Source organism: Hemitrygon akajei, chromosome 31 (genome assembly GCF_048418815.1).
Source record: "Hemitrygon akajei chromosome 31, sHemAka1.3, whole genome shotgun sequence".
NCBI classification, from domain to species: domain Eukaryota; kingdom Metazoa; phylum Chordata; class Chondrichthyes; order Myliobatiformes; family Dasyatidae; genus Hemitrygon; species Hemitrygon akajei.
In genome coordinates this window covers 12,896,471-12,913,652 of record NC_133154.1, presented here as the reverse complement: position 1 = coordinate 12,913,652, position 17,182 = coordinate 12,896,471, and the positions used below count along the sequence as shown (strand labels likewise).

At 43.2% G+C, this 17,182-nt stretch overlaps 1 protein-coding gene across 1 annotated transcript; it reads left to right on the top strand.

The window, feature by feature from the left end:
- The first annotated feature begins 263 nt into the window (after positions 1 to 263).
- Positions 264 to 15,910, top strand: LOC140719491 (apoptosis regulator BAX-like). Its single transcript, XM_073034201.1, has 6 exons — positions 264 to 424; positions 4,608 to 4,656; positions 6,050 to 6,217; positions 6,829 to 6,964; positions 12,880 to 12,984; positions 15,514 to 15,910. The coding sequence occupies exons 1-6, from the start codon at positions 316 to 318 to the stop codon at positions 15,607 to 15,609; spliced, it is 663 nt and encodes a 220-aa protein (XP_072890302.1). The 5' UTR covers positions 264 to 315; the 3' UTR covers positions 15,610 to 15,910.
- Positions 15,911 to 17,182: the final 1,272 nt, after the last annotated feature.

Genomic DNA, 17,182 nt, shown 5'->3' with positions numbered 1-17,182 from the left:
TTTTTTCCATACAGGCCCCATCAGCAGCATACAAGTTTTTGGAAGAGTCAGGATCAACTCTGGACAAAAAAAAATATCATTTATCATATATTGATCCGGACAGGACTACTCCCTTTTTGGGCTGGTCCAGAATTTGAAGACTAAAGTCTGAAGTCTTCTTCAGTCAAGTGAAACGTTCCGATTGGACGTTCGGCGGAGGACCGCGCGCCTTATGAATATTAATCACGGCGGTGGGCGGGTTCACGCATGCGCGTTGCGCCTTAGCAACCCTGGGAGCGCCGGGCTGCGGAGCTTCGGGTGGCGGCTGTGTGCGCCATGGCGGAAGTCGGCGCCGGTGATTGTGGCTGCGGCGATGCCGAGAGTCGGAGACAGACACCGAGTAGCAGGACCGCGCCCGGGCGGGTGCCAACGCAGCGGTCAATGGGTGAGGAGCAATCCGAGCGTGCCCGGCTCCCGGGGAGGCCTCTTGCGATTGCCGGGTGCGTTGGGGGCGGCCTCTCCCCTCCGCTCGGAGGGGGAGGCCCATCCCGTTACTGAGGCTGAGGTGGGTGGTGAAAGAGGCCTAAGCCGTTGCTTGGGGCGTGGGTGGAGAGGCCTATTCTGTTCCTTAGATATGGTGAGCTCGCCGTTTTATCTGAACGCAGGAAACTTGAAGTTTAAAAATAAATGCTGGGAATCCTCGGCAGGTCGCATTCCATGGATACAGGCTGGGTAGCAGAGTGAGGTCTGTTCCGTTGCCCAGGGTTTTGTAGAGAAAGGAGAGGTTAGTCTCCTTTGCACTGCTGAAGAAGTTGGCGGGCGGTGGGAGGTCTGCTCCAGGTTAGCCTGGTTTGCCACTTTTAGAAGCTGGGGGGTGGGGGTACTTGTTTGTAGGCCTTGTTTTCTTTGCTTGGATGTTGGCTGTCAGCTTGCGGCTGGGCTTTGTGCATATACTCCTTGCGGGCAGGTTCCTTGAGTTCGGAAGTGATGCCTGTTGTCCTTTAGCTGCTGGGGAGATGGAGGCGCTATCTTCTTGCCGTGTTGGTTGTTAAAGTCCAATTTCCCGGCTCCTTAATCAGGATAAAGGGGCCAAGATCTAATATTGATGTTGCATCGTGGGTTGCTAATGGACAGTCAGGGCTGTTTTGCTTTTTTTCCCGAGGCTGAGGGAGCTTTTGACCTGTTTATACTTCACAGGGAGTTGTGCTTCTCACTTCCTTTTGTTAAAATGACTGGTTTCGTATTCAACATTCTTTGGACATCATTGCACTTGAAATCTAATTCATTTTGATTGTGTCAGCTGTGCTGACGCTGTTTGTTCTTTTCAGCTGTGTTTACTGGGAGATACAGTACAGTTTTTGTAAACTTAACTCTTAGATTTGTAATAATTGTGGTTTAATATAGTTTATACTTCGTCCTGGACTTGCCAGTGTTCACAGCTTGTGTTTGTGTCTTGAACTCCAGCTGTTTTCGACCATAGCACAGTATGGTACAATATAGGCCCCTTAGACCATGATAAGCTGACCTTCTGACCAACCTACCTTCAACCTAAACCTTCCCTCCTATATAGCCTTCCATATTTATTTCATCCATATAACGATCCAAGAGTTTCTTAAAACCTCCCTGATGTATTTGTCTCTACCACCACCCCGACAATTTACTGTGTTCTGGGTAAAAGGAAAAATAATGACTTTTTTTCCCTCTTTTCCCCCACCCCTTTCCCCTATACTTTCCTCCAATCACCCTAAAAGTATGAGCTTGCATATTAGCCATTCTTGCCCCAGGCATAAGGCACTGCTGTCCACTCTGTCAATGCTTCTTATTCACTTCCATCAAGACACCTCTTGTCCTCCTTTGCTCCAAAGAGTAAAGCCCAGCTTGTTCAACCTTTCCTCATAAGGCATGTTCTCCAATCCAGGCAGCATCCTGATAAATCACTTCTGCATCTTTCCTGAAACAACTGAACACAAATTTGGTCCAGTCAGAGAGTTGCAATATTACCTGTCTGCTCTTGATCTCAGTCCACCAACTAATGAAGACCAATGCAACATATTCAAAGTATTGAACTTGACTGGTGTTCACTGACCTTGGTGAATTGATGTTAGCTTGGTTGTTTTCCCTGATTTGTTGCTGGACTGGATGATCATGTCTCATTTTGGGACCTTTGTGTTCACAATATTTAACTGGATAAGTTAATTGGCGTTAGTTTACTGGAAATGAAAGTAAGTACATTCTGTGTTATGTTCAAGTTCAATAAAACACTGACAGTGACTTATCACACCCTTGCTCCCCAATCTTTCACTGTGAATAAAATTGTGCAAATAAATTCTGTGCAGTTAATCTGAAGGCATCAGCAAACCTCAGCAAAATGCTCGCTCATTGGTCAGTTTGTGCTGAACATTATATTTAAGAATGTCCTCAACTGATCAGGTAGCTCTTACAAATATGGCAACAATGTCGGTGTTAGTACTTGTGTCAGGTTGGTCTGTGCTGTTGCCACTGTGATTTAAAATTAATGTTTAACATCTGTTGGTGAACCTTTATATGCTTTTGTCTGGTGAAGAAATTGCTTTTCTGTTTGGGGTTGAATGCATGTCATGTAGTAGATTAAGGACAAGAGTTCCCTCTGAAGCTGCAATTTGGTGTCACTGTGCATCTGCAAATCTGCTCTATTCTTGGTTTATGTCCTGAACCTCTACCTTGGGTTCTGCCAGGCGCATAGCAGTTAGCTTTGTCATGCAGTATAAGATCAGGTGCTCCAATTCCTTCCCCACGTCGTGGTTAGGTTGGTGAGGTTTGAGCTTGCTGTGTTGGCACTGGAGGTATGGTGACAATTGTGGGCTGTCCAGCACAATCTTTCACTGATCTGACACAATTGTGCATTTCACTTCACGTTTTGCTGCACACATGTGCAAAGCTAATCTTTATGTGGCTTGATTTCCTATCACAAACTGATTGCTACTCTGAGGGGGAGTGGTGGGAGGGAACTAACAGTTCCTGGAACCACACACCCATTCTCACTTTTAATCTTGCTGTTGTGTGTCCATGGCTTTATTTAGCTCTTCGTGTTACAATACCTGCAGCAGTAAAATAAGGCTGAAGGTTTTCTTTGACAAAGCAAGATTAAACTGCTTCAGGCACTGATCACTGTTCTGCTATTCCCTGTGGGTGTGTGCTTTCAGTAAGTGCTTCCTAGTGCAGTTAGCTAATACAGCAATAGTGCAAAGTAATTGCACCTTATCTCAACAAGCTGTGTTTAATACAAAGCCTACATTGGATGATCCATGGGACATTTGACTCAAAGCACAATTTCAAAAAGCTGACAAGCTAAAGGTGGAGACTTTGCATCAGGCTGGAAAGAGGTTTTTGTGGAAGTCTGTTTAGAGTAATCTCTTGAATGGGTGAGAGGCTTTTACTAAGTTTTGGATCTAGATAGCTGAACAGCATGTCTGCTGGTGATAGGTTGCACAAAATAGACTGGAGGCAGAGGTCAGAAGAAACTACGTAATATTCTTCCACTTTCATCAGACTGCTGGTTGCCTATAGCTGCCTGAACACTACTGGTTCCCTTCCTAGACCCACTTAATTCCTGCTGCTGTCTGAGGAGTTTTTAATGTTTGCATTGTCACCACATGGGTTTATTGAGTGCTCCTGTTTCCAGTTGGTAGGTTCATTGGTCATCGCAAGTTGTCCCATGATTAGGCTGGGATTATATCCGGGGGCTGCTAGGCGGCATAGCGCGAAAGGCTTGTTCGGCACTGTATCTCGATTACCGTAAATAAATATGCTGGAGGAATTCAAGCAAGGCAGGCAGCATCTATGGAGGACCTGCTGAAGAGTCTCAGCCCAAAACACTGCACGTGACTGACTGGAAATGCTCAGCGGCACGGGCAGCACCTGTAGAGGAAGAAAACTGATTTTTTTTTATGACCTTTATTTAGAATAATTTTTTTTAAATTGTAAGTAAGTTTTAAGTTGTAGAGAAGAGGGTCTGGGGTTGTCAAAGTTGGGCACCATGGTAGTGTAGGAGTTAAGTGCAACACTATTACAGTTTAGGGCATTTCCAGGTTCTGTTCTGCCACCGTTCTGAATGGATTGTCTGCGCATCCTCCCTGTGGAATGTGTGGATTTTCCCCGGGCATTCTGGTTTCTTCCCATAGTCCATAGACATGTGGACAGGTTAATTGTTCATTGTAAATTGTCTACGATTAGGTTGGAGTTGCTGGGTGGCGTGGCTTCACTCTGTATCACTCTAAACATAAATACAATACAGCATGATGCCACTGAGAGAAGACAGTGAAAGCTTTTGATAGCAGCCGATTTGTTTAGAGAAGGTGTAAAAGAGCGAAATGGAACTTGCTGTTTCCCGTCTCAAACTTTATTTTGTTCCATCCCCTAATTTGCTGTCGGTCCTTTTCCTACCTAATTGAATTTTTCAAAATATAGAACGTCTTTTCCTTAGTTTAATGGTTTTTATTTCTGTCGAGTTCTTTCACGTGTTGGGAGTGAAAGTTGTGCTGTATATTAACAGTGACCGACAGTGTGTGATATCCTGCAGCTGGGCCTCTGTATTTATAGGTGACTATATTCAAACAAGGCGATCTAACTTTGTTTCTCTTTTTTTATAGATCAAATTAGTGAGCAAATTATGCATACAGGGGGAACACTTTTACGTGAGTAAGTGTCAGATTTTTTTTTTGATTGCTTCATAACAGTCACTGCAAGGTCAGAATTGCTGTGTCTTTGTGCTCAGATGCATGGTGCAAATTCCCAGTTTTGGGCCATGTTAGGAACTGTTTCTCCATGGGTAAAAGATCTATGGAATATCTGGCATCACCTGCAGGAGGTGTCTGATTTGCTGGTTAGAAAGCATTGAGGGGCATCTGTACAGAATAATGAGAATGGAAGGTCCTGGAAATAGATAGATAGATACTTTATTCATCCCCATGGGGAAATTCAACTTTTTTTCCAATGTCCCATATGCATAACAACTTGGCTGTATTTGTCAGGGGTGGAGAGAGTGACAATTTCAAGTTGCTGGTTGTCAATATCTCTGAGGGCCTAACCTGCATGAGACATATTGATGTAGCTATAATGAAAGCAAGACAGCGGTTATATTTCATTAGGAGTTTGAGGAGATTTAGTTTGTCAACAAAGACACCTATAAGTGTACAATGGGGAGCATTCTGACTGCCTGGTATGGGGATACTACTGCACAAGATCAAAATACAGAAACTTGTGAAATTAGTCAGCTCCACCATGGATACCAGTCTCCGTAGTCCCCAAGATGTCTGCGAGGAGCGGTACCTTTGGAAGGCAGTGGCCATCATTAAGGACCCCCACCACCCAGGACTCGCCCTCTTCTCATTGCTACCATCAGGAAAGAGGTACAGAAGCCTGAAGACACACACTCAATGATTCAGGAACAGCGTCTTCCCCTCTGCCGTCCGATTTCTGAATGGACACTGAACCCATGATCACTGCCTTACTACTTTTTATTGGTCTCATTTTAATTTAAGTATTTAATAAACTTTAATGTAGTTCAGATTTTTTTTACTCTATTTGTTGTGTAGTTCATTGTACCACTGCCATAAAGTTAACAAATTTTGTGACACAACCAGTGGTGGGTGTACTGCTGGCAGCGGTGGTGGAGGTGGATACGATAGGGTCTTTTAAGAGACACTTGGATAGGTACATGGAGCTTAGAAAATAGAGGGCTATGTGGTAGGGTATCTCTCGGCAGTTTCTAGAGAACGTTACATGGTCGGCATAACATTGTGGGCAGAAGGACCTGTATTGTGCTGTAGATTTCTCTGTTCTATGCCGGTGATATCAAACCTGATTCTGATGAACATATGCAAAGAGAATGGATGTTGTGTGGTTCAGTATAGATCTGTGACGTGCAGGGTAAGGGAACCCTTGACCAATCAACAAGAACTGTGGGATCCGAGGCACTGCACAATTAGCTGAACGGGGAAAGTGAGGTAATTAATACTAAAGAAGGTGGAGGAACAGTAGGTTCCTCCTGTTTTATTGCTTCTGAGAAAGTAATGAGGTATTGAAATTTCAGATTCATCGTGGATCGAGCAAATAGAGGAGTTGATGGTTGTGAGGTGCATTTAACTGTAGCTGAGCTTGGTGGTCGAGAGGAGGAACTGCGTAATCCTGATGTGAAACGCCTTGCCGTCTGCCTGAGACAGATTGGGGACGAGCTGGATAACAACATGGAATTGCAAAGGTGAGGTGTTCCTGCCCAAAGATGGGGTCCTCAGCTCTGTTACTGCTGGATGCTTCATCTCACCATTGGCCAGTTTGGGTTTGCTTCTCCCCAAGCCTGACCCACTAGTCATCCTTACTCTCATTACCTGTCTTTCCATTACAAAACACTTGGGGAAAGTGATCAGTTGGGAGTGGTTTGGTGTGAAAGTCCAGGAATGCTTTATTCACTGGCCCACAACAAACTTATAACCATATAACAATTACAGCACGGAAACAGGCCATCTCAGCCCTTCTAGTCGGTGCCAAACGCTTACTCTCATCTAGTCCCACTGACCTGCAATCAGCCCATAACCCTCCATTCCTTTCCTGTCCTATTTATTTATTTTTAATGGCAATCTGGCACACATTGACACCATCAACCTGTCAACTGAAAACCAGCTTTGGTGTAAACATCAGTACCTGGATTGTCTGGCACCATGTGATGAGGTGCCTATGATCTGATTGTCCAACTTATCTCCTGATCATTCCTTGTGCATTTCCTAATTTCAATTCTTGCTACACCCTGAATCCTTGTTAAGTGTAAAGGTAATACAAGTAAAGCAAGTAATTTTCACTTCCTCCTGCACACAGGATGATCGATGATATTGGTGCCAAGTGTCCAAAGGAGACATTTATCAAAGTAGCCAAGGAACAGTTTGCTGACGGAGTCATCAACTGGGGGAGAGTGGTGACACTCTTTTACTTTGCCTGCAAGCTTGTTGTGAAGGTATGAATGTTTACTGTGCGTGTGAGCAACGTGCCTGTTAACTTGAATGTCGATTGTTCTGCTATTGGCAGTGAGATTGCTGCATTGGTAGATAACCTTACTTTACTTTATTGTCACCAAATAATTGATACTAGAACGTACAATCATTACAGTGATATTTGTTTCTGCACTTCGTGCTCCCTGAAGTACAAATTTAAATTATAAAACATAATTGGAAAATAGAAAAGGGAAAGTAAGGTAGTGCAAGTCAGGTCCGGATATTTGGAAGGTACGGCCCAGATCCAGGTCAGGATCTGTTCAGCAGTCTTATCACAGTTGGAAAGAAGCTGTTCCCAAATCTGGCCGTATGAACCTTCATGCTCCTGAACCTTCTCCCGGAGGGAAGTGGGACAAAAAGTGTGTTGGCTGGGTGGGTCTTGTCCTTGATTGTCCTGGCAACACTGCTCCGATAGCGTGTAGTGTAAAATGAATCCAAGGATGGAAGATTGGTTTGTGTGATGTGCTGGGCTAGGTTCATGATCTTCTGCAGCTTCTTCCAGTCTTCGACAGGACAACTTCCATACCAGGTTGTGATGCACCCTAGAAGAATGCTTTCTACAGTGCACCTATAAAAATTAGTGAGGGTTGTAGGGGACAGGCCAAATTTCTTCAGCTTTCTCAGGAAGTAAAGGTGCTGGCGGGCCTTCTTGGCAGTGGACTCTGCTTGGTTAGACCAAGTCAGGTCATTTGTGATATTCACCTCGAGGAACTTAAAGCTTGATGTCATCCATGCATTCACCAACTTCTTGATCAAGTAGTAGCTCCCAGGGAAAGAAAGTAATGGACTACCTATGGAAGGAAAGGAAAGTCTCTAACTTGCATCTGAATTTTTGAGTGATGCAAAATGAATAACCCCTGGTATAGAGGGATGAGGGGACTGCAATGATAATTTTGTGTAAGGGCAGGTCCATAAGTTAGAGAAGGAAAAAAATTCTGCAGTCTAAAATAGTTCAATGGGAAACACAAGAAAATCTGCAGATGCTGGAAGTCTAAAGCAACATGCGTGAGATGCTGGAGGAACTCAGGCCCGGCTGTATCTATGGAAAAGACCAAATAGTTGACATTTTCAGCTGAGACCCTCCATCAGTCCTGTTTAAAGGGACACTTGGGCAAATCTATCAAATTTTAAGAGTGGGCCTATTTGAGGGAGGGGAACATGAATTTGAAACAGAACGTATTCAAAAATGGAGTGATGTTGGTGAAGACAGATTAAGTGTTTGGAAGGGGAGGTTTTGAAAGCCTTTGAAGAAGGTTTGATGGAAGAGTTGGAAATCTGTTTGCTGGTATAGCTCCATGCATCAGTAGAGAGAAAGATGGGAAGTTATTTCATAGCCATTGCTAAAAGAAAAGTTGATCTTCTGGCTGCAGTCTTCTGTGGCACAATGCAAGTTGCTAGTGCACTTTCCATGGAACAGTAATAGCGGGGGAATGGTTTGGATTTGCTGATGATAAACAGCTCTTCAATGATTGGTTCGAGCTTAATGACATGAGAAAAGTTCAGTGGAAGCCTGTCTTTTAGTTATGGAAATGCTGGGTATGAGAGTGATTTGTGGTTTTTTTTTGTGTTCTCTTTGTCTTTGCCTCATCCAGACAGATTACCTGTAACAATACAAGTCTTCACCAACCTTTCTCAGCCAGCAGCGGAGCCATCACCACCCCTGTCATTGTCTCTTGCTCACCTTGCTATCACAGGCATTCTTTCCATTCCTCCCACCTTTGCCCTTCTTTACAACTAATGTATGTTTGATTTCTAACTCTTCTCATCAACCTGAGATTTTAACTCTGCTTTCCTCACCACAGTTGCTCCCTAACCAGTTTGTTTCTAGCATTTATCGTTTATTTTTGTGGAGAATAGGATGCTGTGGGACTGGAGGCAAATTTTAACCTTTAACCCCTAGAGCTTTTGCTCCGTTTCTGATAATCCAACAATTCTAAATTAGTACTTAATTAGTCATCGTTCACCAGCTCTGTGTAGTGTTGTGGTCTCCTGAATGTAATTCCCAGGAATTTGATCACATCATCATGAACTGTTCCTCCCACTTCCTGTACCTTTGGTTATCCAAGATGTCGGTAGTTGCCTGGGTTTGCCTTCCCCGCAAATAAAAAGTTAATGACAATTTTCTGATTGCTGGCCAGATCAGTCTCATACCCAGCATTTCCATAACTAAACATAAGTGTAGCCAGAAAATTTTGTTTGTTCTTTTTCTGCTGTGTCACATGACGTGGGTGATCATGGTCTTTTCCTGACCATTGTTCTTGGCCAGTTTTTCTACAGAAGTGGTTTGCTACTGCCGCCTTCTGGGCAGTGTCTTTACAAGTGACCCAGCCATTATTAATACTCTTCAGAGATTATCTGCCTGACGTCCATAGTCACATAACCAGGACTTGTGATGTGCACCAGCTGCTCATACGACTATCCACCACCTGCTCCCATGACTTCATATTCCCCTGATCAGGGGAATAAGCAGGTGCTACACCTTGCCCAAGAGTGATCCACTGGCTAGCAGAGAACTTGTCTCCTTTGGAACCATTTCTCCACCCTACCACCCAGAAGATATACAAATGTCCAATTCTGCTTAGATCCTGCCTCAGTGCCATAGGGATGATAGTGCTGGGTTAGATGGATCTGTGACCTGTCTTTCCACCTCTGCAACAAATGACCTTCCATCAGGGGTCCCCAACCTTTTTTATGCCCTGGACCAATGGCATTAAGCAAAGGGTCCGTAGAAGGAACCCTTGCTCTAGAAGGCACAAATATAGACCACCAGGCTCCTTCATTCACTATGAATGTTGTTAATTTAGCTAGATCTTAATTCCCAGTCATAGAACACTTCAGCGCAAAAACAGGTCTATTGGCCCATCTAGTCTGTGCCAAACTATTAATTTGCCTAGTTCCATTGTCCTGCACCTGGACCATAGCTCTCGCTAACCCTCCCATCAAAGTTCAATGTAACATTTATTATCAAGGTACATGTGTCACCACATACAGCCCTAAGATTCTTTTTCTGTGGGCATACTTAGCAAATCTATAGAACAGTAACAATAAATGTCAGGAACTGTTAACAGTAAACAAAATGCAAATGCAGATGTAAATGAATAGCAATAAATAATAAGCATGAAATAACAATATAGTGAGTCCCTAAATGACTTTAGTTATCCCCTTTTGTTAAGAGCCTGATGGTTGAGGGGTAGTAACTGTTCTTGAAGCTGGTGGTGCGAGTCTTGAGGGTCCTGTTCCTATCCAAATTTCCCTGAAATGTTGAAGTAGAACCCAAATCCACCACTTGTGCTGGCATCTCGTTCCACGCTCTCATCACCCTCTGAGTGAAGACGTTTCCCCCTCATGTTCCTCTTAAATATTTCGCCCCTAACCTATGGCCTCTAGTTCCAGTCTCACACAAACCTCTGTGGGGAAAAAACTGTTTACCATCTACAGCCCTCAATAATTTTGTATGCCTCTATCAAATGTCTCCTCATTCTTCTGAGCTCTAGGGAATAAAGTCCTCACCTTTTCAACCTTTCCCTATAACTCAGCTTCTCAAATCTTGCCAACATCTTTGTAAATTTCCTCTGCACTCTTTCAATCTTAGATAGATAGATACTTTATTCATCCCCATGGGGAAATTCAACTTTTTTTCCAATGTCCCATACACTTGTTGTAGCAAAACTAATTACATACAATACTTAACTCAGTAAAAAATATGATATGCATCTAAATCACTATCTCAAAAAGCATTAATAATAGCTTTTAAAAGGTTCTTAAGTCCTGGCGGTTGAATTGTAAAGCCTAATGGCATTGGGGAGTATTGACCTCTTCATCCTGTCTGAGGAGCATTGCATGGATAGTAACCTGTCGCTGAAACTGCTTCTCTGTTGCTTCTCTATCTTATTGATATCTTTCCTGTAGGTAGGTGACCAGAAGTGCACACAATACTCAAATTAGGCCTCATCAACATGTAATACAACTTCAATATAACACCCCATCTCCCGTTTTCATACTTTGATTTATGAAGGCCAGTGTGCCAGAGGTTCTTTTTAAGACCCTGTCTACTGTTATACCGCTTTCAAGAATTATGGATCTTTATTGCCATACCTCTGTTCTACTGCACTCCTCAGTGCCCTACTGTTCACTGTGTAAGTCTTACCCTGGTTTGTCCTTCCAAAGTGTAATGCCTCACACCTGACTATATTAAATTTCATCTGCCATTGTTAACCCATTTTTCCAGCTGGTCCAGATCCCGCTGAAAGCTAGGATTGCTATCCTCGCTGTCCACTATGCCCTCAATCTTGGTGTCATCCATAAATTTGCTATTCCATTTTACTATGTTACCATCTAGGTTGTTGATATAGATGATAAATGACAATGGATCTAGCACTGATCCCTGTGGCACACTACTTGTCACAGGCCTCCAGTCAGAGAGGCAACCATCTACTACCACTTTCTAGCTTCTCCCACGAAGCTAATAGTTAATTCAATTTCTTCATCCTGATTGCTAAGCACCTGAACTTTCTCGATCAACCTCGTATGCGGGATCTTGTCAAAGGCCTTACTAAAGTCTATGTAGACCATGTCTACTGCCTTGCCTTCAACTTTCCTAGTTCTTCCTCAAAACTATGAGATTGGTTAGACACCACCAAAGCCATGTTGACTATCCCTAATCAATCCCTATCTATCCAAATACCTGTACATCCCTTAGAATACCTTCCAATAACTTGCCCACTATGATTGTCAAGCTGAGCTGTCTACAATTTCCATGTTACTTTTAGAGATTTTCTTGAACAACATTAGCTATCCTCTAAACCTCCTGCACCTCACACATTAAGGATGTTTAAGTATTTGCTAGGGTTCCTGCAATTTCTGCACTAGCCCCCAACAAGGTCGATGGGAACATCTTATCAGGATCTGAGAATTTATCCATGTTAATTTGCCTCCTCTATAATCTGTATACAGTCCACAACCTCACTGTTGCTTTGCCTTGCTTCCATAGACTTTGTATCCATCTCCTGAGTAAATACAGATGCAAAACAGCTGTTTAATACCTCCCCCATCTCTCTTCTCAATGGACAGATGACTATTCTGATTTTCAGGAGGACCAATTTTGTCCCTTGCAATCCTTTTGCTCTTAATATAATCTGTAGAACCCCTTGGTTCTTCAAGTACCTCATTTGTTCCTACTTGCCTGCTCCTCAACTCTCTCGAAAACCAAGTTTCCCTAACCCTGTTATCCTTGCCTTGTATTCTGACAGAAACATAAAACTCTGCACTCATTTCACTTTTGAGTGCTTCCCACTCACCAAACACACCTTTGCCTGAAAATAACCTGTCGCAATCCACGTGCGGCAGATCCTTTCTGATCCCGTTTAAAACTGGCCTTTCTCCAATTTAGAATTTCAACCCAAAGTGCCAATTTCCCATAAGCTCTCCATCCTTAAGTCTTTCCAAAATTTATTTATCTCCATTTTTTATACCCCTAATGATGTAGCTTCCACAACCCCGCAGGGTAGAGAATTCTTCAGAATCCCATAATAGAAGAAATTCATATGCAGCCCCATTTTAAACAGCACCCGCCTTAACTGTTCCTTCTGACTGATGAAATTATCTTGACATCATCCAGATTGTTTCTTTGAGATCTTGAAATTTCTATTAATTCCTCCTCCCACCCGTGTTCTACTTAATTCTCAGGACAAGGGTTTGTATTGCTCTTCGGTCACCTACCAGTTGATGTTTTCTTTTATTTAAAAAAAATTGCAACTTGTGTCCCAGTTTGTTGCAGTGATATATTTTCATCTTCTTTACCCCATTGTAGAAACATTAGTCTCTGGTTATTCTATTTCCCTTTAAGGCATGTGTCCAATCAATAATCTGTCACTTCTAGGCCCTGTGCCAGAAGATTCCAGACATGATCCAGACTATAATCAGTTGGACTATGGAATACATCCAGGAGCACATTCTCCGTTGGATTCGTGACCTTGGGGGTTGGGTGAGTACTTTGTCTCCTCTTGCTTTAAAAGTGCATGGATAAAGGGTAAAGTGGAAGCTTCCTCCAATGTTGGAGTGTGACTAGATCTGTTTCTCTGGAGAGAAGGACTGATCGTGTAGTGGTGGTTGGGGCACATTTCCCCTGCTCTTCACAATAAGCCTGTGGGATGAGAAAATGGGAGTGCTGCATTCAATCCCTTGCTCCTGTACTGTCATTCAATATAATTGAGGTTAATCAGATCTTTGGCTCTATTCCCCGATTCCTTTATAGTTAATGAAATTTATTGGGGCCTGTATGTCTAAGTTGACATCCATACCTCTCTGGGGTAGAGAATCAAGATATTCTCAAATGAAATTGATCCTCATTTCATCCTTAAAGGACTCAATCAGTTATCTTGAGCTTGTGCCCCGTAGACTTTTATTAACCCTTTCCCCCCACCCCCTAGTCAGGTGAAATGCCCATTGAGGTTTCCTCACAATCTTGTGCTTTGGTGAGCTTTTCATTTTCCTCTGCCAGATACAACTTGCCCCTCAGCTTCCATGGCAAATGTCCCAGCCCAATGAGCCTTCACTATGCTGCCTCCAAGGTAGATGTATCTTTAAATATGGGGAGACATCCTCCAAGAGGACCACAATCTCGTCGCAGGGTTTGGAGGCTTGCGTGCCTGAATGACCCGGAGAGCTATGTTGGCCAGAGTCAGGGCTTTGTGCTTTGGCTCTTGGTAGGGTCACCCATGCCAAACAGGTCAAAGGGTAGAGGACAGACCCTAGAGGACCAAAGGGTAGGTGGTCCACTGGCCCCTCAGGTTTGAGCATTTGGCTCAGGGCTAAAAACCCTGACTGGTAAAAACAAAACTGTTACAGAAACAGCAATGAAGAATCGTACATTGAGTGCAATAGTATTCCTGAGTTTCCACCTGGGACTTGCATGACTGACAGTAGTGCAAACTGAGAGGAAGCTACTGACACGATGAAGGAAGCCCTGAACACCGCCAGAGATGGAGGATCTTCATTGTTGCCTTAAACGCCAGTGGCATAACAGGCAGTAAGTAAATAAGTTGTGGACGCTGCTCCACGTTGGTACACCAATAGCTAGGGTTTCCCACTATTGTGCTCAATGCCTTGCAAGAGAGGACAGCTGCCTTAGTTCTGTACCCGAGTTCTGTCTTTGTCAGTTTGCAAATGGCTCGGTGCTGACAATCACCCTATTGAAATTCAGGCTATAACTGGATGAGAGATCAAGCAAGGGTGTAAAAGATTTTAAAAGAGAGGGTAGAATGTTTTTCAGTGTGTGAATTCTGTGCCAGGTGTAGAATGTATTGCTTTATGCCTTCAAGCCAGAAATTATCTTGTCATTCTACTTGCTTTAAATTCTAGCTTCTATTCTTCCCTTGGCAGAGTCTCATTTCTTGGTTCTGCCTATTCTCTTTGTCTCCTTCATGGGTTATGACTATTGTTCTCCCAGTGACTGTGTGAGTTTCCTCTACTGTTTGCATTTTCTCATATATGCTGGCAAATGAATTGGCATTTACATATTATCATTTAGTCTCGTTTACACTGGCATCTAATTTTTCTGAAATTTTTGCTTCCTCAATTTTTTGTTCATGATGGACCACTTGAAGTTGAACACAAATATAATTTCAGACTACATGAATCTTAAAGGAATTTGGAGAAACAAAGAATTAACTTTCATTGAATATAATGCATTTAATTGCATAACGGTCCTAATGCTTTGCAGTAGTTCAACTAAGCCAGAAGTGTTTTGTTGATGATTTTCATTTGTACTCAGTGTCTGAGGCTTCTTGCTTAAGTGTCCGACAATAATCAGCCAGCATTGATGGATTCCAGTTGCCCTGATACCGTTTCCCCATGACCACAATGTCCTGGTGAAACCTTTCCCCATGCTCGTCACTGACTGCGCCAAGATTTGCAGGGATAAAGTCTAAATGGGAATGCAGAAAATGAATCTTTAGTGACATGTTCCACTTCATGGTTTTGTGTGCTAGAAACATGTTGTCAACCATCTGCACAAAGTTTGGTGCTCTGCAGTTGCCAAGAAAATTTTCAACATTAATAAATGTCTTCCGTCCAGTTTTCTCCAGGCCCACTAGAAGTTCTTCAAATTACCTATTACTGATGACCTGTTGATTTGTGGACCAACAAAAAAGCCTTCCTTAATCTTGGCATCAGTCATTCTGGAAAACATCTGTCTCAAATATCGAAATCCTTCTTGGAAATTTATAGCCATTCTAAAACCTGTCCTGCCATGCAGTATCTGCCCTGCCTAAGCCTGCCCGGGCAAGGTAGAATACTTTGCAGCTTACATTAGCATTTTAAGTTTTGCAATTAAATGTAGGTTATAGGGAAATTTTATGGCGATTTTTCATGATCAATGGCCCAAAATCCATAAGATTCACCCAAAAGTATCCAGGAAGCAAATCTTTGTTTTCCAGTGTTACAGGTTGCTTGAGAATGTGGACAGTGTGATGCTGGTATAGGTGGTTTAATGTAACATATTTTCCTTTCACAGGAAGCACTGCTGGGCACCCCCACCTGGCAAGCTGCTGCCATCTTTGGCCTCGGAGTCCTCACCACTTTGGCTGTGGTACGATGGAAATCTTCCTAAAGCAGCATGTGGAGTCCAGGGGAGTAGTAGAGGAAAGTGTGCTGGCGTGAGTGCACACTGCTCAATGACCTCAAGCTGCCACGGACCATCGGCTAGCCTGCCAGGCAGATTCCAGAAATTTAGACTTGTTTCTTGTCACCAGATGAGGACATCTTTTTTATTTTTGTCTTAAGGAAACCCTGTGACAAAGCTCCATGTGATTTCTCCAAGTACCAACCCACTGTTGAGCAAGCATTTTTTTTTAGTGCGGGCTAATAGGTATTCTATCAGTATTCTGAGAATCTAAACTGCACTTGCTTTAGCTGGGGTGGGTGGATTGGGTGGGTGGGGGGGGTAATTGGGGGGGAAGTTGGGTGGACTTGTCAGCTGAATCACTTATGTTGCTGCCAGTTCTCCAACATTTTGCAGCCATTTGCAATTCTTCTTTCCACCTAGTCTCTGTGCGGAGACCTCTGGTAAGGTCACTGGTGGAGTGGCATCTGACATGAACGTGCACAGGAGCAGTTCACACTCTAAGCATTGATTAGCAATAATTTGTTCATAAAGTGATGGACCTCGTGGGTCTCAGATTCACAACACAGTGCATTATTTGAGTTCGACTTCCATTGCCTGTTGCATGCAGTATTCATTGTCGGGCACATTGTGTGGGGTAAACAGGAAGCCATTAAAATGGAGGTTTTGTGCCGGCATATGAGAGCTGAAAAAACTGAACACACTTAGAGAGGGGAAGCGTAATGGAGGCGATACTCCAACTAATGAATTGATCATTTGCACACTGATTTGTAGACTTAAATTACATTAAAATTTTGATACCAAGAAAATTGATTTATTCTTAAAACTGAGGCACTAAGGAATGTATTTTCTTTGAAAGTACGTGCTGGTTTTGACTATTGAAAAATAAAGTTCACAGAACTAGTGGGTTGCTGTTCATTGGTTGCTTCTGGGTAACGGTGGCAACAGGTCTGCAGAAGTAAGCTGTGAAGAACCCAGGCAAGGTTTCTGTTCTTGTTCATTGCCTCACTCAAATCCCTGTACTGAAGAACATTTTATGTACTGAAATATCTTGGTTTTACAATGGGATGGAAACGTCCTGATGCCCTGCCCTGCCAGGAGAGGAGTAAGGTCAGGGATTATTCCAATGTACATAACCTCAGAACAGGAGATCAAGTGTGTTTTCTGGCTTCCAGATTGTGTGTGCCAGTGTTGAAGGCGGTGTCTGTAGCTGTTGGCAGAGTCACAACAGTGGAAGGCTAGAAACCCAATTCCCTTTTTTTTTTGTTCTAATTGGTTCCTGGAGTTGAGAGGGCTGAAGTAAAATAAGGTGATAATGACATCAAAGGATGGGCAAGAAGCGGTCCGACAGATATTCAAGCTGTCAGTTTAAGTAATGAGTTCAGCAACTGGTACTGCCTATGAAATATGCAGGGTGTTGAGTATCCATTCTGTTGCATCTCTCTGCTTCACCTTTGCTACATCCAGTTTGAGCTGCTGTGTCAATTAGTGCCTTTCTGATTACTTTACTCAGTCAGTTTTACTGCCACTTCATTAAACATGGCATGGCGTTCAATTCCAT